Source organism: Mastomys coucha, unplaced genomic scaffold (genome assembly GCF_008632895.1).
Source record: "Mastomys coucha isolate ucsf_1 unplaced genomic scaffold, UCSF_Mcou_1 pScaffold20, whole genome shotgun sequence".
In the NCBI taxonomy this organism is placed as follows: domain Eukaryota; kingdom Metazoa; phylum Chordata; class Mammalia; order Rodentia; family Muridae; genus Mastomys; species Mastomys coucha.
In genome coordinates this window covers 80,594,789-80,618,203 of record NW_022196903.1, presented here as the reverse complement: position 1 = coordinate 80,618,203, position 23,415 = coordinate 80,594,789, and the positions used below count along the sequence as shown (strand labels likewise).

The 23,415-nt window shown below is 42.3% G+C and overlaps 1 protein-coding gene across 1 annotated transcript in view; it reads right to left on the bottom strand.

Annotated features, from left to right (window-relative positions):
* Gfpt1 (glutamine--fructose-6-phosphate transaminase 1) overlaps positions 1-23,415 on the bottom strand; it is a 50,723-nt gene that overhangs the window by 4,299 nt on the left and 23,009 nt on the right. The window contains exons 9-18 of the mRNA XM_031382460.1: positions 21,219-21,324; positions 18,708-18,871; positions 17,714-17,809; positions 11,490-11,587; positions 8,548-8,668; positions 7,848-8,005; positions 6,183-6,297; positions 2,261-2,388; positions 1,267-1,434; positions 456-617 (exon numbers count right to left, since the gene is read on the bottom strand). Coding sequence (XP_031238320.1) covers positions 456-617; positions 1,267-1,434; positions 2,261-2,388; positions 6,183-6,297; positions 7,848-8,005; positions 8,548-8,668; positions 11,490-11,587; positions 17,714-17,809; positions 18,708-18,871; positions 21,219-21,324 — 1,316 coding nt within the window. The remainder of the gene's footprint in view (positions 1-455; positions 618-1,266; positions 1,435-2,260; positions 2,389-6,182; positions 6,298-7,847; positions 8,006-8,547; positions 8,669-11,489; positions 11,588-17,713; positions 17,810-18,707; positions 18,872-21,218; positions 21,325-23,415) is intronic.

Sequence of the window (23,415 nt, the reverse complement as noted above, 5' to 3'; positions counted from 1 at the left end):
CCCCCCCCCCCGCTGTGGGAGAGGTCCAAAACATTAACTTGTCCCACCCAAAAATGCCAATCATTGCCCACTAAGAAAATAGCCCTGTTCCCAGTAAGTGTGGAGTGAACAGTCCTGTAGGTAAGAAGAAACTGAAGTAAACTACGAACTGGCTGTGAAAAGGTAACAGGAGGTAACATAAATGGGACAGACTTTTCAAACTGGGAGGGGCTAGTAAGACGGCACAGCAAACCAAGATGCTTGCTACCAAACCTGAGTTCAGCCCTTAAAACCCACAGTAGTAGGAGAGAACCAATTCCTACAAGTTGTTCCTTGACCTCCACCCATGAACTGTGACACACATATATACACACACACTAGACAGACAGACAGGCAGACAGACAGACAGCTGAAAGTTGGGAGGAACTGTACCAAGATGTTCCTAAGTCAAAGCCACCCCAGAGTTCTATACTCACATCATAGCCTCTCAGCACAGCCAGGTGGAAAGCCAGCAGCTGTAGGGGGATCACACTGAGAATGCCCTGCAGGCAGTCCACTGAGTGGGGCACCTTGATTGTCCTTTTTGTATTCTTAATGGTCTCAGTGTCTTCCTTATCACAGATCACAACAGGTCGACCCTGGAAGAGAATGCACACACAGTCACCAGGAACAGGTGGGCATGGGCTCCACATTGCCTGATACACAGACTTGCTCTGACTGCTCATTTAGACAGAAGCACAAACAGGTTTTGTGGACTCAGTAGGTTTTTCAAAAATGTCCACAAGAAACACATGCCAAATTTAGTACTTGAATACACGTCTGCTTCCTTTGAAGTTCAAGTTTATTTCCAGTACATTGAGCTTAGGGAGAAATATCTTCTGGAATTAAAATATAAACCAGCTGATCGGGGGAGGGCATCAGCCACAGTATCTATGATATTAGTGTAAATTAAACATTGGGGTTTCTATTGAAGTTAATTACTTAACAATGTTAAGGTAAAAAGCAAGCAGTATGTTAACTGTCGGAAGAAAGAATTTGGAGACTAGGGCCTCGTTTTGATTTAGCTCTTCTATTACGAGAGCTGATCATGAAAGAAATGATGGTCAGGAATCATCAAAATCCACATGTCCAGCTCCTTATACATAAAGAGCAAAGCACAGGAGTCGACAAGTAAGTTATGTTTTTAATCTTCTACTGGGCCTACTCTATCACTCCCAGTACAAAATCCACCTGTGCCTTAGTACCCACACTCAGAGATCTCCAGGGCACTCATAGTACTTGACCTACCTGCCGGGCAACTACTTGCTGAAGAGCGTTCTGGCACTTGGCATAAGTGTGGTCTCTCATGATGATCATGATGACAGGCATCAACTTGTCCACCAAGGCCAGAGGGCCGTGTTTTAACTCGCCAGCAAGGATGCCTTCCGAGTGCATATAAGTAATCTCCTTGATTTTCTAGTATGAAAAAAGCAGGTCAGTCTTCAGCTCACTTTTCAAAATTCCACTTTTAAGAAAACATTACACAAAGTATCTAAGATGGTTAGGTCTCCCAAGAGGTATTCAAGGCCTGCTGATCTGGTTGAAGCACTGTAAGAATAGCCTTAAGACTTCAGACTGTCAAAGGCAGAGCCACGATGCTCTGCAAACATTCATCTACTTGCCTTATTTTTATTTCAATTTCTTATCTAAAGAACCTTGGTCTGTTGCTCATATACACCCATCTTAAATTGCTAAGCCCAAGTTATCATGACACATTCTTCTGGGCTTTCACTTTTTTTTTTTTTTTTTTTTTTGGTGTTTTGAGATAGGGTTTCTCTGTGTAGCCCTGGCTGCCCTGGAACTCATTCTGTAGACCAGGCTGACCTCGAACTCAGAAATCCGCCTGCCTCTGCCTCCCAAGTGCTGGGATTAAAGGTGTGCACCACTCACCGCCCGGCCATTCTACCAATTTCAATTCATGCAGTCTACAGATATGTGGGGAGTCAGTAAGATGCTTCAGCAGGTAAGAGGCACATCACCAAGCCTGACTATCCTAATTCAATGCTCACGACTCAAATGGTGACCTGTTTAAGTTGTCCACTGATGTCTACACATGCGCTGTGTACACCACCTCCCACACGCATGCACGCGTGCACACTCACTCACTTGAATGACAAGACTCAGTAATGTAGTGATTATGATTACCTGGCTCTCTGTGTTAAATCCCTAGCATTATAGAATACATGTTCCTTGTCCCCCCTAAGTCATTAGAGTGAAATCAACTCTAAGTGAGACAACGCACCAGGGCTCCTTCAAGGCATGTAGCATAATGGTAGCCCCGTCCCATTATCAGGACCGACTTCTGGTGGTAGAGCTCTGTTGCCAGCTTCTGGATTTCATCATCCATGCTCAGCACTTCCTTAATCAAGTCTGTAAGGGCAGAGATCAGAGCAGTCTTTGAAAAGGAGCAGTGCACTGCACAGATAAAGTAGCAAACAACAAAATGGCCAGTATTCTTTTCTTCTGTGGTATCAGTATGAAATTCCCTTAACACATGGAGGAAAAATCAGAAAGATTTTATTAACTCTGCAGCTACAAACTATAGTTTCAAGATGAGAACTTCAACCACTGCCCACTCCCTTATAAATCAAACATATAGAAAATAAGATAAAAAGCCTTAATTTAGGCTTTTCAGAGGATGGTGGGTCAGAAGATGCCTCCTGTGACACAGTCAGGGAGGAGTGAGATTTAAAAAGAAAGGAAAGAAAGAAGGAAGAGAGGGAGGGAAGGAGGGAGCCTTAAGGAGCCAGAGATGTAGCTCCACTGGTAGAGTGCTCATAGTATGCACAAGTCACCTTGGTTTGGTCCTCATAACTGCATGAAATTGGGTACAGTGGAGAGCACCTGTGATCCAAGTACTCAGAAGGTAGAGGCAAGAGGATCAAGAGTTCAAAGTCCTCCTCCCCTACATACTCAGTTCAAACTCACCCCGGGGCTACAAGACAGCCAGTCTCAAAAATCAACAACAAAACCAAACACAAAACAAAAACAAAGAGGGGGGAGGAAAGGGAGAGGAAGAGGGAGAGGGAAAGAGAGAGATCAAGAGATCCACCTTCAAAACACAAAGGATCAGAAGAACCACCAGGCAAAGAAGTAACCAAACAGAACCATGGTTGGGAGAAGGGAAGCAGAAGTCGCATCCAAAAGGTAAGGAGACATCCCTGAGGAGAAGATGAGGCAGTCCTACCCACAGGACAAACTACAGCCCCAAAGCCTCCAACCAGGCACTGGTCTGCAGGGATCCCTTCAGCAGCCAGCCAGCAATGGGGTTCTAATCTGCCATTCTCTATGTCTCAGGGGGCAGTGGCCAGACACCATCTTAGAAAGAAGCCTACTTCTTAAAACTGAACTAACCAGGGCTGCAGAAATAGCCTATTGGCTAAGAGCACTGGATGCACTTTCAGAGGACCCAGGTTCAATTACCAGCACCCACATGGCAGCTCTCGACTATCTATGGCTCCAGCTCCAGGGAATCTGATGTTCTCTTCTCACCTCTACAGGTACCTGCAGGTGCATGATACACAGATATACATGCAGGCAAGACATCTCTACACATAAAATAATTAAGTATAAAAACTGACCTACTCTGAGCCTGAGTATAGAGAAGAATCAAAGCCAAAGCACTGAGGGCAGGGTGGAGGTAAGGTTCTGACATTCAAAAGTACAGACAGCAGGGAGCCCAGCCCAGGCAGTGAAGTGTATGGGAAAGGTAGACTGCTCTAGGGACCTGGGAGCCAAGCTCTAGAGTCGACAGGCCTTAGCCAGCTCTCTGTTCACTGCTATGGAATCCAGAAACTTTGATGCGTTCACACAGTGGTTCTCAACCTATGGGTCACAACTCCTTGGGTATGTCAAATGACCCTTTCACAGGGGTCACCTAGGACCACTGAAAAACACAGATATTTACATTATGATTCTTTTTTTGTTTTGTTTTGTTTTTTGTTTTTTTTCGAGACAGGGTTTCTCTGTATAGCCCTGGCTGTCCTGGAACTCACTCTGTAGACCAGGCTGGCCTCGAACTCAGAAATCCACCTGCCTCTGCCTCCCAAGTGCTGGGATTAAAGGTGTGTGCCACCATTGCCCGGCACATTATGATTCTTAACAGTAGCAAAATTACAGTTATGATGTAGCAACAAAAATAATGTTATAGTCAGGGTCACTGCCACACGAGGAACTCTATATTAAAGGGTTGCAGGGTTAGAAAGGCTGAGAACCACTGCTCTAGCAAAACATAAAAAGCACATAATTCCAACTCTCCAAAACCATCTTAAGCATGAAGAGTAACGCAGGAGTATCTGTCACAACATTCTGTCTCTAACTACTATGTAGTGGTAGTGACCAACCAACATGTAGACCCACAGAACAGAGGACATAGGAATAGACCACATGGTTGCAGCCACCATTTCTAACAAAAATGTCAAGAAAATACACTAAAGAAAAATCACTTTTGAAGAAAAATTACCTCTTCAAGAAGCATTCTGGGATAATTGAAGATGGACATATAAATATAATAAGATCCATTATTTCTCATCCTAAAGAAAAACCAATGTGAAATAAACCAAAGACTGTCTTGGATATGAAACTCTGAAATTACTGGAGAGAGACATACTGTGAAAATACTTCAATACATTGCCAAAGGCAAAGGCAAGGACTTCCTCAAAAGGACTCCAACTAGTACAGGAAATGACCACAAGAACTGACAAGCAGGACTTCATAAAATTAAGTTTCTGCAGCTTTGCACAGTGGAGTATGGCAGCCAATGAGGTTTCTGCAGGGTGTGATTATTGCTAATTAAAACACTTCTGCACAGCAAAGAATGCAATTAGCAGGGTGAAGAAACAGTCTAGAAATCAGTCTTTGCCAACTTCAATCAGTAAGTGTTTATAGTCTTAAAGTGCTCACAGCTGGGAATGTGGCTCTGGTGGGAGGATGCTCGATTACATGTACAAAGCCCTGGGCTTAATCCCCAACACTGCATATACTGGGCATGATGACATGCTTGTGATCTCAGCACCAACGAGGTAGAAGCAGGAAGTTCAACGTCATCCTCAGTTACACAGTTAAGTCTGAGGCCAGCCTAGGTTATGTGAGACCCTGTCTCACAAAAAAAAGAAAGAAAAGAAAGAAAGAGAGGAGAATTGGATGAGGGGGAGAGTAGGAAGGCAGAGGGGAACCTGATATGGTATTGTGTGAGGTTAAAGGACCGAAGCTCTAAGGGCCAGCAGAAAAAATGGGAACAGGCAACCTCAGGAAATAGGGAGTCGAGGGGACCCTCCATAATGTACCAGAAACCTGGGAGGTAAGAGACTCTCAGGAATCAAAGGGAGGGACCTTAGATGAAATGTCCAACAGTAGGGAGAGGGAACTTATAATGCCCACCTCCAGCAGGAAGACACAGCATCAAATAAAAGATGGGGTTGCCATTCCACAGTCATATCTCTGACCCATAATTGTTCCTATCTGAATTACAGGGATGGAAATGGAGAGGAGCCTGAGGAAAGGAAGGTCCAGTGACAGGCCCAAAGTAGGATCCTGCTTAAAGAGAGGCCCCAAGGCCTGACACTATTATTGAGGCTATGAAACACTCACAAAAAAGGGACCTATCATGACTGCCCTCTGAAAGACCCAACAAGCAGCTGAAAGAGTCAGATGCAGATATTTATACCCAACCAATGGACAGAAAACAGCTGACCCCTGTTGAATTAGGGAAGGCTGAAAGAAGCTGAGGAGAAGGGAGATCTTGTAGGAGGAACAGCAGTCTCAATTAATCTGGACCCCTGAGATCTCTCAAACACTGGACCACCAAACAGGCAGCATACACCAGCTGATATGAGGCCCCCAACACACATACAGTAGAGGACTGCTGGGTCTGTGTTCATTCAAGAGATGATGCCCCTAACCCTCAAGAGACTGGAGGCCTCAGGGAGTTTAGAGGTCAGGTGGGATGGGGGTGGGGAGGGACATCCATGTGGAGACAGGGGAGTGGGGAGGAGGTGTAGGATATGGAGCAGTCAGAGGGTGGATGGGAGGGGAGTGGAATATGGAGTGTAAAAAATAAATTAATTTAATAAAAAAAAGGGGGAGAGAGATATACAAGAGAGAGAGAGAGAGACAGACAGACAGACAGACAGACAGACACCACCCCTATTATTTTCCATGCATACCCGGCAGGCGCTTCAGTCCAAGCATGATCTCTTTGCGTCTCTCTTGCATGGAGATCCTGTCATCACACATCATGAGGGCAAACATCACAAGGGACACAAACTGGCTGGTATAAGCCTACAACACCACAGAAAACAGAAAAATTAGCTCCAGGTAAGTTTTAAGAACTTAGAAACTTTTAACAAAAGATGAGAATTAAATTCTAATTCTTTCACAATATACACTTTTCATCTTTTCTAAAATGTTATTTACATTGGTGTTTTGCCTCTGTGTATGTCTGTGTGAGGGTGTCAGATTCCCTAGAATTGGAATTACAGACAATTGTGAATTATCTTGTGAATGAAGGGATTTGAACCTGGGTCTTTTTTAAGAGCAGCCAGTGCTCTTAACCACTGAGCCATCTCTCCAGCCCCTCACTATTCATTTTTTAAAAGTAACTTTGGTGATGCTGACCTGGCTCGGTACTTGGGAATCTATCTCTATTTTTAATCACAAAGCACTTAAGTTTGTGTCTTGGGCCCACACAGTCTCTCACCAAAAAAAAAAAAAAAAAACAAAAAAAAAACAAAAAAAAAAACCCACCCCTTCTTTTGTTTAATGGTGTTAACCTTGAGCCAATTTCCTGTCTATAACCTCAGATGCCCTATATGTTAAGGGTTCAAGAACCCAAGACTAAATTGAGAATTAGCTCAGACACGGAAAGCACCCACTACAATTTCCGATACACAGCCAGAACACTGCTCAAAAGCACTGGCAGAAAGATGTTTCTTCTACTGTGAATACAATGTGAGCCTTCCAGCCACAGACACTATCAGCCACTTTCTCATCAGCTGGATGTGAAGGCCAGATGCTACTGCTTTGCCACATTTTGTCAAAAGGACAGGGTTATCTTTTTAGACAAATGACTACCATTTTAACATTTTTTAAAACATTTATCTGGAGTTGGGGACACAGGGCTTGTCCTGACAGGCATGTGAAAGTCAGAAGACAATTTGTGTGACTCAGTTCCTTGTAACAGAAAAACAGATAAACTAAATTTTCAGAAATCATCAAAGGTAACATATGTATGGAGATTAACCTTTGATATCAATACAGCTTGCAAAGAGTTGGTATGTCTTACATTTAATTATATCTCAACTTCAAAGAGCAAAGCAGACTTACACACCTTTAAGACAAAAAGTCTTTTTAAGCTTCTACAGATGTTCTGTTTAGACTGTCTAAACAGAAACAGATGCTGTCATGTAAGATCTACTTTTAAAACTTAAAGAAATAAGTTTTATTTATTTGACTGTGTGGGAAAGGGAGAGACGGGCACTGTAAGTGTACACGCATGTATCCACACATGAGCTGTGAGTGCACACGCATGTATCCACACATGAGCTGTGGGTGCACACGCATGTATCTACACATGAGCTGTGACTGCACGTGCAAGTATCCACACAGATGCACAGGAGAGCAGGCCATCAGGTGTCCTGCTCTATCAATTTCTGCCTTATTCCCTAAGACACAGTCACTCACTGAAGCTGGATCTAAGCTGATGGCTAACAAGCCCCAGGTTCCTCCTGCTCTCCTCCCTAAGGGAAGAGAGCACATTAACTATCCACAGAGCAGAGTCTCTTACCAACAGTATAGTTAAGTAGCTCCCATAGAAGAAACCAAAAATTTACCTTTGTACTGGCCACACCAATCTCAGGACCAGCATTTATATGAACCCCGCAATCTGTCTCCCTTGATATAGAACTGCCGACTGTATTTGTGATCCCCACAGTCAAGGCTCCTCTCTCCTTACAATAGCGAAGACCCATCAGGGTGTCAGCTGTCTCACCTGTGTAAAATGGACAACAGTGACACAGAGCAGTTTCAGAGGATGCAGTTTCTTACACGAAAACCAACCTATGCCACGCTTTTAATATTATCACTTGTTTTAAACAAAGCACAAGGCATGCTCTTATTAAATTTACAAAATATGGCCAGGCATGTGGCACACACCTTAAATCTTAGGACTTGGGTCAAAGAGGCAGGCAGATCACTGAGTTGGAGGCCAGCCTGGTCTACCTAGTGAGTTCAGGCCAGCCAAGGCTACACAGTGAAACCCTGTCTCAAACAACAACAAAAACAATACATTTACAAGGCGTAGGATTTCTAGGATCAGTTTTTGTTTCTTATCTGAAAATTAAGCTATCTGTAAAAAGAGGTGTTCATATTTACTAAGTCATAAAGAATGTCTTAGTACAAGTGAAGATAATCTGTATTTACCAGGTCATCTGAAATAACTGTTTAAGTATCAGTTCTTAAAAGATATGGTAGAATTATTAGGAAACTTGACTTAAAATTACTTTTTCCCTTTCAAGTCTAAAATGAACACACCTGATTGACTAATGAAAAAGCAAACATCATCTCGAAAGACTGGAGTGTTTCTATCCAAGAAGTCGCTGGCAAGCTCCACCATCACTGGCAACTCGGTCAGCTCCTCCAGCACCTGACGGGTCTACAGAGGAAAGAGAACATGATCTGCCTTAGGACACTGCTTTTCTAATTACAAAAATAGCATACAGACTAGGTAGGTATGTATGAGGTGTAGCTCAGTAATGAGCACTGGCCTAGCACACACAAGGCCCTGAGTCCCAACCCCAGCACTGCCACAAGAAAAACAAGGCATAAATTTGGAAACCACTAAGTAACACAAATTAAAGAAAAAAATTCAAAGCATTCACCACCCCACTACTCAAGAGAGCACTCTAACTTTCAGCACAAGCCTTCGAGAACAACTACCAATGTGAATGCTCTATTTTATTCAACACTAGACTCATCTGGAACTCAGTACAGATCAAGCTGGCTTCAGATCTGCAGTAAGTTCCTGTCGCAACCTCCTGAGTGCTGGGGTTACAGGTGTGAGCCCTAATTCCAAGCTCCATGAAAACATACTTATAAGCAAATATATCCATGAATATGAAACATTTTGAGAAGAAAAAGCACACTGTTCTGAGTCAATTTGTGTGTTATTACTAATTCTCTAATTCTAAATATAAAAAAAATCAAAGTTCAAATTTTAATAATGTACATATTCAGGGGAAATTTAAATGCTTTAAAAATGTACTATATAGGGCTGGAGAGATGGCTCAGGGCTTAAGAGCCCTCTTCTGGTGTGTCTGAAGACAGCTACAGTGTACTCATATACATAAAATAAATAATTTTCTTTTTAAAATGTGCTATATAAATAATACTATTTCAGAAAAGTAAATACATTTAAGAAGTTCTGTTTAGGGAAGCTCATTATTGTCAACTTTGGAGCAATGGATCATGATGTGAAAGAGAAAGCAACGCCTTTGTGTTCTAAGGGAACTCCCAATCCTTTTACTAAGGTTCATTCTAAGTTCCTTTTACTCTAAACGTCAGAAAATTACAAACAACAGAAAGCAAACCTTCAGGCCCCAGTCTCCTTTCAGCCCTACAGATGTACAGACACATGGTGGAACTAAACACTGACGACAGACATTTTCCTCACCTGTTCCTTAGGCTAGCCTGCCCTGCCTGTCACTAGCCCTCGTTTACAGCAATAAACCCACAAAGGCGGAGCAGGAGGGCAGCTTGCAGAGGACTGGAGCTTGTTTCCCCACACCTATGTTACTAAGGGCTCACAACCATGCATACTCCAGCTCCAAGGATCCAAGGAACCCAACACCCTCTTGACTTCTCTGGGTACCTATCCATCACACACACACACACACACACACACACACACACACACACACACACACACACGGAAAGGGAGAGTGAAGAGGGGGAGGAAGAGAGAAAAACGGGAAAATTTAAACCAAAAATCCCTGTAAAGTCATCCTTTTTCCACAGCTCTTACACTTCTGCTTGCTCACAAACAAACAGAATGGTTCTTTTGTGTTTGATCCCCCAATGATTCTAGTTTGGCAGTTTTTAAGCAATATTACAGCAACATAAATGCCAAGTATTTGAAAATTAAATGTTCCAACTTTTAAGTACTTTTCTGTTGGTGTAATTTATTTGTAACTATTTCTAAGTCAATTACTGACACTAGCAAACTAGATGTCTTCCTTCAAACAAATGTAAGTAAAAAAAAAAATTTCACTGTAGGTTACAAATGCACTACATTGGCATTTATCTTCAAATAAACAAACCTAACAACTACCAGATATTTTAAAATAATAAAACTCAAAAGTATCTCAAATAAATGTGCTGATGAGCAATTCTTTACAAATACAGTTAAATATTTTCATCCTAACTTACCTAAAAAAATAACAATTAATGCTGCAAATTCCATTGCATGACACTGAAAGCCCATAAGGCAGTTAAAATTTGGAAAGCATGCTAATTTAGAACAGCCTGAGCACAAAACGTTGTTACTAGTTGAGTACAGACACACTGAAAGAAGACATGTGTCTGTCACTCACTTTTGACTGTATCATAAAATTAAACATTCGGTCTAGGATGAATAGAGTAAACAGCACTATTTCATATGCTACATGCAAGAGATTTCTTACGTGCTTTCATTAATTTTGGCACATATATCCCTTATAAAATCTCACTCTTGGAGAAGAGATGATTTGGAGAATTCTAACATAGCAATATTTTGTACCCAAATTGAAGATGAGTGCTGAATGTAGCAGTAATCAAATGCTTTGTTTGAGGAGACCTGGTCACAAATGGACATTACAGAGTTGACCTCATCCACATCTTCCCTAAGTTCTTCTCACTAGCATCTTTAACTTACTCTCTTCATGCTTATAAAACGCCACCCTCCCACACCAAGCAGTGTCTGGGGAGAGGACCTCTGGAGAAGTACAGCTCGCTGACATGCAAGGCTGGCGACCAGACAGTTTCACACATTCAATAAATGATTGGTGTGCTGGCCCATGCCTTTAATTCCAGCACTCAGGAGAGAGGCAAGGGGATCTATGTGAGTTCCAAGTCAGCCTGGTCTACAAAGTTAGTTCCAGTTTACCCAGGGTTATATAGAGAAACCCTTAGAAAAAAAGCTCTCAGGGTAAAAGATAAACATTTTGTGTTGCACCAAATAAAAAATTATAAAATCATCAACTTTGGAAACCAATCTTAAAGTAAGAGACCTATATAGGCCAGTGTTTAGCCTGCCTCCTTATAAAGTAACTATAGCTAATGCAATTTAATATAGAGGCCAACATGTCCCAGTTTCTTTACTGACAACCAATCTCAGTCCCTTTCACAGATTTCAGCTTTTAAAGGTTCCTAGAAATACGACCGATGTGCAGATATCCTGATTCAACCCAACATAACTGAAAAGTGAACGGGCCACTTACTGCCATACCAGCGTGGTAACTTGTGCCACAAGCAATAAGAATCAACCGCCGACACCGCTGGATCTCCTTAATGTGATCTTTCAAACCTCCCAAATTCACTGAAATAGAAATTTGTGTATATAATTACTTAGAAAAGATCCATATAAAACAGGGAATCACTTTTCATCAGTATCCACTGTCAGTGTGAAAACTTAATACTACCGGTTTAAGTAATTCATATTCCTTTTTGGAACTGGCCCCTCCCCCATCTGCAGTCACCTCACCCACCCAGCAAGGCGTACAGACAGGCATGGGTTCTACTTTTAGTCACTTTTCATTCCTCTCTGCATTAAAGACTACCTCAAAGGAGATCTATGGGGACAGAAGCAGCAGGTCAGTTGGCACTGAAAGCTGGATCTGGAGAGATGACAAGAGGGCTTAAGGAAGTTTCCAGAATGACTGGTCTGTTCTATGCTGAGGATATGATTCTGGCCGTTACAAAGGTCTGCCAAACCCAGAGTCTTCTCAGGAAGCTGAGACAATAGAGTCACTGACACTAGTAACTCAAGATTAATTAGCCTGGACAACACAGTAAGATCCTGTCTCAGAAAAAAAAAAATTAAAATAGAATGTTACATTTAGAATGATGAATTTGGGGCTGGAGAGATGGCTCAGTGGTCTAGAGGACTTGCTCCTCTTGCACCGGATACAAACAAGTTCAGCTCCCAGCCCCCACACGGCAGCTCACAAGCATCTATAACTCCAGTTCTAGAGGATCTAACACCTTTTTCAGGCACAGGCATGCACATGGTGCATATACCTACATACAGGCAAAACACTCACTCATAAAATAAAAATAAGTCTTTAGAAAATAATGTTTTAGGGGGCTGGCGAGATGGCTCAGCGGGTAAGAGAACTGACTGCTCTTCCGAAGATCCTGAGTTCTGATCCCAGCAACCACATGGTGGCTCACAACCACCTGTAATGAGATCTGACGCCCTCTTCTGGTGCGTCTGAGTGAGCGGGGCCAGCAGAGGTCCTGAGTTCAATTCCCAGCAGCCACACACATGATAGCTCACAGCCAGCTGTACAGCTACAGTGTACTCATACACATAAAATAAACAAAATAAATCTTTTAAAAAAGTATTCCAAGTCCACAAATATATTTTTTAAAAAATGTTTTAAAAATTATGAATTTGGATAGGTGAGGTGACTTAGCAAGTAAAGGCTGCCAAGCCTGATGACATGACCTTTACCCAGGATCCACATGACAAAGGAGAGAAACAACTCCTACAAGTTGTGCTCTGACCTCTACCTATATACCATGACATATGTGCCCACACACATACACAAAACAACCAATGTAAGAAAATAAATGCTAAAGTAAGGCTGGAAAGATAGGCTAACCCATAAAGTGCTTATCACACAAGCATGAGTTTGATCCCCAGAACCTATTTAAAAAGCTGAGGATGATGAGGTATGCTTATAATCCTAGCTCTGGAAAGAGCATGCGGAAGGATCCCTGGGGCCCACTGCCAGCCATGATAGCCTAATCCACAAATGCCAAGTCTCAGTGAAAGACCCTATCTGAAAAAACAAACAAGACAGGGTAGAATAAGGGTCAACATCCAAGGTTGACCTCTGGCTTCCACATCAGCACAAGCAAGCAAGCACACATATATATAAACACACACACACACACACACACACACCCCTACCTAAACACATGAACATAGGCAGGTACAATCAAACATACAAAATGATTATTTTCATTATGTCTAAATACACTTCAATAAACCTACCTAGAAAATTACATTATGTTTATTTCTACAAACTCCAAACTATGGTGATGTATTTTTCTCAGAGCACTTCTTGTCTTCAAAGAAACTAAACTACTGCTAGACCCTGCAGCCACATTTGCAATGTACAGAGGTCGTATAGGACTATGCTTTCACCCTGCTCTCCTACTGTATACTCAGCCTGTTTAACCAACCTGCCTGTAAGGGAACAATGTAACTGACTTTACTGTGTGTTGGATTTCCCAGGCAATCAGCTTTACAACTTAGGATCAATGCACAGCCTTATCTTAGATTATATACTCTTCCATGCCCAACCCAGAAGAAGAATATTGCATGTGTGCTGTGGCAATCACTGCCGAAAGGAGCAAACAGGTTGAAAGCAACCTTAAAGCAAACTACACATAAATGTTGGAAGCAGCATGTGCACAAAGCTCTATGTGTGACCGAGTGCTGTTCTCAGTAAGTAACTTTGTCCCCTGTAAAACACAAAGATTTATAGAAAGAACTCCTCATTCCTTTCCCATACTATGTTTTCTGTGTTGTTCAACAAATAGAGAGCAAAACCCTTTGTTAGGGATAACACAACAAACAGAGATCAGACACAATGGAGAAGCAACAGGGACAGGCAGATCAGTCATACAGAACAGACATGCTGCCACGAGGTCAGTAGCCACAATGGAAGCCCCAGGGAGAAACAGAACTCAAACTTGAGGTTCTTGGTCAAACTACTCCAAGAGGAAGTTCCCATTCCCATTCCTTAATGCAACAGTGATGTATTGTGGTCCCTTACCCCACCCCTAAACCCAGTGAGATTTTTAAATGTGGTACTGATGTGCACAGAACCCTGCAGTCCTGTTTGTATGTAAGCCCTCTCTTCTCTCAGTCTTTGCCATGGCCACTGACTTAACTGTTCCATTTTCAATGTTGGCCTCACTTGGACTGTTGGGACATCTCTCCTCTGCCCACCTATCATACCCCTCTACTGAAATCCTCTGGAACATCTCTCTGAAGATGGTGACAGCAATATTGTCTCAGCAAGTGTGAAGACCTGATTTTGGATCTCTAGCACTCACATGAAAAGCTGGCATATTGACAGTTGCCTGTAATCCCAGCACTGCAGAGATGGAGACAGGCAAGTCCTGGCATTAGGAAGGTAGAGCTCAGTGACTGGCCAGCCTAGCCAATCAGTAAGCTCCAGGTTCAGAATACAAGACACACAACATTGACCTCTGACCTCCACATTCACACAAACACACTTGCTCACGAACACTAGCCTCCCAGTCCTCAGACATCAGGAAAGTAGAAACCAAACAAAGCAACAACAAAATGTGCTGCTGGTTTCCCAAATAACTTGGACTATAAGCCACACTATTCATCGACTTCAGGTGCCCTGTGACCATTTCAGGATTAACTCCTGTGCCTGCTCTTAATCAAAACACAGTATAAGAGCACAGTGTTTGCACAGGCCTTGGTGTGTGCTATGGTTTAGGAAGTGTAATGAGTGCTATATTGGTAGAATATTGTGTGCTGTTTGAATCCACTGAGAAACTGCCCCTGGAAATGGGGCTTTCCCACTCCCACCATTTCAGACCCAAGAATGTTTGTTCTCTACAATCTGAAGACAGGTTAGCCCTCTAACCCTGTGATAGGCAAGAGAAGAAAACAGTAAAACAGTCTAAGAGTCAGTTTAAGACAGAAAACAAAAAAACAAAAAGACATTGAGCCCTTGAGAACAGCTCCAAGGAAAATTATTTCTGAGATGTTATTACTGTTTCCCCATAATAAAAAAAGTGTCTGCAGAGGGAAGGAAAAGCTCAACATCCAGGTCTGTTTCTGCCATACCCAATTTGACAATGCCCTCTCTCGATACTGGAAGCCGTCCGCCCTCACTTGAGGGACCATGTTGCAAGCGGCCTTCCCATCAGTTTCTGCTAGATGCTTTGATACTTTGTTCTGTCTGTCTAGCCATCATTTTCTACTGATTCTTTTACTATGGCTTGCCATACACTTAATAAACTCACTCATTCAAAACCAAATGGGTGGCTATAAAACAGAAAAGAAACAACAGCTGGAGGCTGCGGTAGATAGCAAAAAAGCAAGGTAGGTAACTCCATATAAAAACAGAAATGAGCATGGGGAGGGAATACCTCTAATTCCAGAGGCAGTTGGAGATATGTGAGTCTAAGGCTAGCCTGGTCTTCAAAAGTGAGTTCCTGGCCATTTGGGGCTGCATACTACCCTACTCTTCCTCCCAAAAGAGCAGACAGTCTACCAGAGAAGCTAGTATTGCAGATGGAGATCAAGAAGGACAGGCAGGTTAAGATAATGGTTAGCTGAATACCGTTGTTTCCTAAACTTAGTCTAACGAATTCCCTGATGGCTTTTCGGCTGATCCTATGAGTCCTCCAAGGTCTGAAATGACTTATATACAATGTGTGAGACCCAGGAAGGCCTCTTGGTGCTCCTGCCTCAGCCTGCCAAGCATGTCATAATCTGTATAATGCTTTAGTCTAATTCTGACAACATAAGCCATAACTAGGAAATAGCAAGAATACTAGGAGGTGGGGGTTTCTCAGGAGCATCACTGAACACACATAGAGCCAAGTCTGGCTCCATGAATGATTAGCAATGTGACCTTTAGCAAACATTCAAACCGACAGCTCTGACGTCCTCATCTTTAAAACAAAGAAGATAACTGCTATCCTGTTTATATTTGACAACTTGTATGCACGTAATACATATAAAAGAGATTTTAAAAATAGTAAATGTCTCAGTGCTGGTGGTATGACTCAGAAGTAGACTACACACATAGCACATGCAGGATCCTAGTTGTGTTCCCCAGGATGTGGCACAGAAGGATTAAGACAACACAGTAACAACAGGAATAGAAACACACCATGAAGTTCTCAAAGTTGGCCTTATTCTCTTCACTTAGCAAACAGATCTTTTTCCTGACTTTAACTCCATGAATCTTTGTGCACTGTTCTCTGGACCTCTCTGGGTCTCCCCACTCACAGATCTATATGGTCTTCATTGCCCTATTCCTGTCGTTCTCTGACTCCCCATTCTTCCTCTTTTCATTTTGTCTATACAGATTGACATCCTATTGATGTATGTAGCCAGGCTCTCCTTTCTCCTGCACCTAGAGACCAGCTAGCACCCAGTCTTTAAAAGCTAGTCAGCTTCCATAACAGAGGTACCCCAGTGAGCACAACCTTCACCTCCTCAGGACAGTTCCTCTCCCCAACTTTCCTAAGCTGACTTTTACAACTCTTCACATCCTAGATCTGGAACATACCCTAGACTACAGAGCAGGCCATAAGCAGCCTCCTCACGGCTTTCCCACCAATGCCTCAGCTAATGCTCTTCCAGCCAGGCGAGCATTCCCATCTGACCTCACTCACTGACATCTTCCAAACCTGCACCTTCTTACAGCATGAGGCTTCCCTCTTCCCAACATCCCTTTCCACAAATAAACTCATCCTCCATATTTCCTAAATTCAATACTAAACTTTAAATACTTTTCTAGTGCTGGATCATATTTTACTTTTATTTAAATTGTTAATTATGTATTCATATGATTAAATTATTGAGGGTAAGAATACATCAGAAACTTTGCTATGGTCTACTCCTGTGGCATGAGTTGGAGACAAGAGTCCAGTCATAAGATGTCTGTAAGCTGTGTGGTATGTGCTCTAGAGACCAGAGTTGCTCTTGGACTTCTACTTTCAACATGGAAGACGTCTACAGAAGTTCATGTTTTGCTACTTATGAAAAAAAAACTAGGAGTTGGAAAGATGGCTCAGTGGTTAAGAGCACTTGCTGTTAGTGCAGAGAACTAGTGTTGTTTCCAGACACACATGATGGATCCCAAGAAGTCAAACTCCAGTTCCAGAGGCTCTGACGTCCTCTTCTAACCTCCAAGAGCACCAGGCACAAATGTGATACACATATATACAGACAGGCAGGCAAAGCTCTCATATGTATAAAACAAATAAATCTGAAAGAAAGTTTTAGAAAGAAACCTAACCTGACCCATACATGAAACTTATCAAACAGAGAGGTTCTTTTCAGAATCCAGTGTCCAAGGCATGCAAAGAACTGTCCTTGACAGCCACAGCAGGGACCCAATGTGTGACAGTCACCCAATCAGTGGGATTATGCACATTCACACCGTGGTCTTGCTATCCTTGCTAGAACTCTCCAGTACACTCAGTGGAAAGTACCTAGGGGATCATGACTTGCCACCAGCACCCCAGCACCTGGTTGCCATCAGCCCACTTCCTGTTCCTGAGTCTGAGATCTGACTCAGCACACAGTGCAATCGCACTTAGATACCTGGCAATCTCAGTTGTTTCATAGATCTATAAGGAGGACTATAAATTGTCAGATTGCTAATGGCACTTCCCCAGGAGACTTAAACGACAAAATACAAAATGCCATTACCAGTATAGTCGTCAAAATTGACTCTTCCTCTCATTGTGTTCACAACGGATTCTGGCTGCTCAAAAATTTCCTTCTGCATAAATGAACTAAAGTTGCCTACAAAAATAAAAATTACACAATTAAAACAACAGTAAAAAAGTTTTAAAAATCTGTACACAATCAACTATCTCTTCAATATAAACACACCATCTCTTCTCAACTTAATCTTGATAGAAGAGACAAAGGTCCTGCAATAAGGAATATTCATTCAGACTGACTTCCTAATAGCCTGGATGAGTATTTTCATTCCACATGAGAAATGCACAAGGAAGAAAGTCACTTTTATTTACTTACTAGCTAAAATTCATAGTTATACAAAAATAGGGACATAGGATAAATTTTTGAGTCAAATTTAAGTTCAAATCATCAAGCTATCCTCTACTATGTCAACTGGGAAAATTCCTTACTTATAAATAAGATCAATATTTACTTCCTCGAATGGACTGTAGTATGGCTCATGAAACTTTGAAGACAGTAGCTCTATGATATAATCCCTACTACAGCACAATCAAAAAGGAGAATGAAAACTCTAACAGTTAACGGCAGTACACATTATGTTGGGCACACAGGTATCAGGCACTATTCTAATAGCTGTGTAGATCAGCCTTCTTGATCCTCAAACCTTAATGTGATAGATTCTATTTCCCCTTCTCAATGTATGAGAAGGCTGAAGCACAGAGAGAGTACTGAACAAACATAAGGCATACTTACCTTTACAAAGCATCTTTAAACATTTGTATACTACCTCCCTCTTACAAAGTTAAAATCAAACCACAAGTTAGTTTCAAGAACTATTTTAAGACCAGCAGAAGGTTTCTCCAGACTCATCCCTTTCCAGGTTGACCATCCACTCATCATATGGAAGATTCAACAGCTTCATCGGCCATAAGGGAAATGGGAGCTTCCATTCTTGAAGCTTCCCAAGTCTTAGCATTACAAGGTGGTACTCACTCACCCTTCATGATCTGCTGGAGTTCCATCTGGAGAGTTTGCACAGCTCGGCCAGGATGGTCTCCTGCAGTTCGTTTAATTCGGTGGATAGAGAGACGGCCATCCACCACTGCTGCAACGTCATCATCTTCCAGAAAAATAACACGATTGGTGTGCTCTATCACGGCACTACAAAATGGTCAAGGAGATGTTATCAATAACCAAGGATAGAACACATGGACCAAGCTCAAACACCAACTCTCATCTTACACCACATGTCAATGCCTTTGTTTCCTACACGGCCGTATTAAACATGCGGTCACTATGAACAAAAAAATGAGGTGGCCCTCTGCACAGCAACCTAACCAGCAGTCAATTCTTGTTACAAAAACAAGAATGTAAGGCTATTTCCACTTCCTGCCAGCTCTCAATGAAGCTGCCATTTTAATCCCTAAGTGTTTTTGAACGCTACCTTCCACGTCACTGCCGCTAGCTCTGGCTGGCTTCTGCAGCATCTCTAACTATCCACTACTTTCTCTTACCTCTCCGTTCTCTTTTCTGCCCAAGTCAACAGCAAAAGGTAATGGTAATCAAGAAAATTTCCCTCATCCAACAAATCGCTGTTCAGCCTTCTTCTGGCACCCAGGAGAACCTCAAACTGCCATGCACGTCCCATCAAGTGTCCTCTGATTCTCTTCAAGTTGTTCAACGCCCTTCGCAAGCTCAGTGAGTGCTCGTCCCTCCACCCTTTACCTAAGTAGCTCCTGATCTCCTCAGCTCAGAACGAGCTTCTTTGTCTTAAAGAAGATCTACTCACAAGGGGTTAAGGGAGCCTGCTATAGGAACTGTGTAGCTCTTGTCAAAGTAGGAACTCCAAAGAGATGCTTTAAGACGTTGTCTCCCCTACTATGGCAAACCAAGTAGTATTTTATTGTACCATTCTCCTGAGACTAGCATATGGTGTTATAGGATATTGATCACACTATGAACCCCAAGATTGTGTTATTTACTGAAAAAAATTGTTTCTAGTTGTGGTGTGCCTCAACCCTCAACACACATCTTTAATCCCTCTGGCTGGAACACATACATGCCCTTACTACAAACCTTTAATCCCAAACAATGAAAGTACAGTTAGTTTGTAGAGGCAAGCATGCATGTTTGAAAGCAATGTCTAATTGAGAGGCAGACAAAGTGATAAATCAGAGAAAGATTTGACAGACTAGGATATACCCAATTCTCAGGAGGAGAGAGAGGAGAGGGAAGCTACTTAAGAAAGCAGTGCAGAGACGGAACAGTGCAGGGGTGGGGGGGAGTTGTAGGGGGGGAGACAGTTTTACTGGAACAGTTATATAGAGAGACAGTTTTACCAGGACAGTTATATAGAGATAAGCTGTAGAGAGAACAAGGTAAACACAGGTGAAGACAGAACAAGCCAGAGAATGAGAAGGAGCCAGAAGATTAAAACAGATTGCCAAAGTTAGTATGAAGCCAAGCAGAGCAATTCAGGAAGCTAAGACAGAAGACAGATTGAATCAGTCAGCTTGAAGAGTTTGAGGCAGAACAGCTGAGCTGAACCAACCAGCCAGAGGTCAGAAAGAACTTCTAGGAAGGTTGAGCCAGTCTCAGAGGCTGAAAACAATCTAGGCCTACATTAGATTAAAGTACAGAGGCTAGACGCTTCCAGGACTAGGCCTGGGTTAGACTGAGGCAGTAAACCTCAGAGATAACAATTATTATAGGAGAATAAAATTACTTTTACAATATGGCTCTGCTAATAAGCACGTAAGAATGAATCAAAAGTTGATATTCTTCGGCAATTCCAAGTTTGAGTCTTGACTATCAACTGTGTAATAAACCCACTTAATGACAGCAAAGACAAATTTGAAAAACCTAGAAAACAGTAAAGTTTGTTTCTCAGATAACACATTCCTTGATGTACATTCCTTGATGTACATTCCTTGATGTACATTCTTCCTTCCTCTTATTTCCAGTCCCAGTGACTGAATCAAATACCTGCAGACAATGAGCAGTTCTATTTTATCCTCACTCCTACAGTATTTCAATTACCAATACCTCTAAATATTCTGTTTTCTTTTAAAATTTCAGTCTTCCTTGGTAGAACGATGCTCTAAGTTAACTAGAAATGTAGAAGCTAGATGTCCACAGCTTTCAACACTGGAAAAGCAAGCCATTCTCCCTACAATACTTAGGTACACCTCCCAGAAATAAAACAAAACAAAGAGACAAACAAAAACTCCAAAGTAAATGCATTGGAGCAGGTCTCTAAGAATATATATGTAAAGCAACCATCGTGCTTTGAAGTAGAAGGAAAGTGTCCTTATTGTCCCATGCCTCACAAGGTGAGCAAAACCGTTTCAACTAAAGAGTTCTGGAGCTGAGGCATCACGTAGTGGCAAGCTGCTTGCTTAGCATTCTGAAGTCAGTTCTAGTCTCTGCACTTAGATTTTTGCAAGATATCTTCGTGATCTGGAGAAGTTTTCCTGAAATTTTTCTTGACTCAATGAAGGAAGCTCACCTTGCATCAGAAGCAAAGTAATATTCAACTGCCTTTTCCTCAACAGGGAAAAGGCACGTCGTGCTGTCCACACGGGAAAGACCGCAGCTTCCTTTCTTGTCTTTGCCTAGAGCACAGAGATAAGTTACAATTAGCAAGCCCAGAAAATCATGCTACAGTTGAGAAATAAGCTCAGCTGTTCATACAGTAACAACAAAAAGCAGAGCAGCCAACCAATTCAGCAGTTCTCTCACACAGTGAGGCAGCTCTCACAGTGAGGCAGTTCTCTCACACAGTGAGGCAGCTCTCACAGTGAGGCAGTTCTCTCACACAGTGAGGCAGCTCACACAGTGAGGCAGCTCTCACAGTGAGGCAGCTCACACAGTGAAGCAGTTCTCAAAGGGAGGCGGCTCTCACAATGAGGCAGTTCTCTCACACAGTGAAGCAGCTCACACAGTGAGGCAGCTCTCACAGCGAGGCAGCTCACTGGGATCCATGCCACAAGCCACAGGGCAGAGAGACAGCACCAGCAAGCCTGCATAGCAGACAACAGTGCTGCACTGGGAACTCCGTAAAGTCATTTCTTCTCAACTAGAAATCCAAAAATGTATTAGTAATAACTTTTAAAAATCTAGGGGCTGCATGGCTAGAGATACATGGCTGCATGGCTTGATCTCAGAGATCAAGGACACACACTGCTGTCCCGAGAGGACCCAAGCTGGGTTCTCAGCATCCGCGCGGTGGCTCACGTCTATCTGTAACTCCAACTCCAAGGGCTCAGACTCCCTCCTCTGCCTCCCTGGGTACCAGATACTCTCGTGATGCACATGAATACATGCAGGCAAAACAGTCACACATAAAACTTTTAAATTAAAAAGAAAACAACCAATATTGTACGATGAAAAATAAAGACATAAAGACAGACTAGTGCCAAATTATTTAAAAACAAAAACCTCTCTAGATTTTAACAGCAAGTCAGCCCTGCAAATCAGGCCTAGAATATTCATTAAAATCAAAGCAAAGGGAGATGGTGAGAAGGCTCATTAGGTTAAGGCTAGCCACTAAGCATTTAGACCTGAGTTCAATGTCAGGTCCCACATGATAAAAGGAGGAAACTAACTCTTACAGTTTATCCTCTGACTGCCACAGGTATGCACAGTATAAATACACATACATGAATAAATAAATGTAGTTATAAAGCAAATCAAAGACACATCCCATTTTAACCATGCTATGCCAATATGGCACCTACCCCTAGTCACAGGAAATGCTATAAGCCAAGAAACATTCCTGTCTTAGCATTGTGCCTTCAGTATCTCGTTAATCCTGTCACTTAATTTTTCATCAGTAATAATTGTTTTGCTTTTTATTTTTTGCTAAGTCACAACTTATTTAGAAATAAGGAAGTATGTTGGTATGACAAATTCTCTAAGTTAAAGCCAACTGAGCTGGTGCATATATGTATGTATGATCCAGCTCTTGTCCTCTAAAATATATGTACAATGACTAGGTAATCCTTCTTAGAAAGATGCTTCCCAAGGTCAACCTGTGGCTGTCTGGAATAATGTAAGCATGAAGCCAAAATAGCACTTCCCAGCCAAAAGCAGAAGAGAGAGTCAACATAAGTATACATTGACTAACTGTAGGAAAGCAGCTCACTCACAAAGCTACAGCTCCAGAGGACGCCACTGCAGTGCTAATTAAACAGCTATCTGCACTTGGCAAAAATCTTAAAACTGACCATCAAAAAGTGAATTTTAGGCCAAGGAGCTTAGTGGCATAAAACTTTAGTCCAGCACTAGGGAGGCAGAAGCTGGCAGGTTTCTGTTAAGTTCAAGGCCAGTCTTGGTCTATACAGTACGTTCCAGGCCAGTCAGGACTACATAGTGAGATGCTGGAGAGATTCTCACTGGTTAACAGAACTGGCTGCTCTTCCAGAGGACCTGGGTAGGATTCCCAACACCCACATGGCTGCTCAAGCCAGGGGACACTGCTCAAGCCAGGGGACTCATCGCCCTCTTCTGGCCTCTACAGGCACTGCATGCTTGTGGTACATAGACATACACATAAGTAAACACTCATTCATAAAATATCAAAACTTTTTAAAATAAATCCTTAAACACACACACACACACACACTGAATTGTTTCTAAAAAGAGTAAAGTCACATGTGTATACCTCTAATCCTAGTATTCTGAAAGTTGAGGCAGGAAAATCA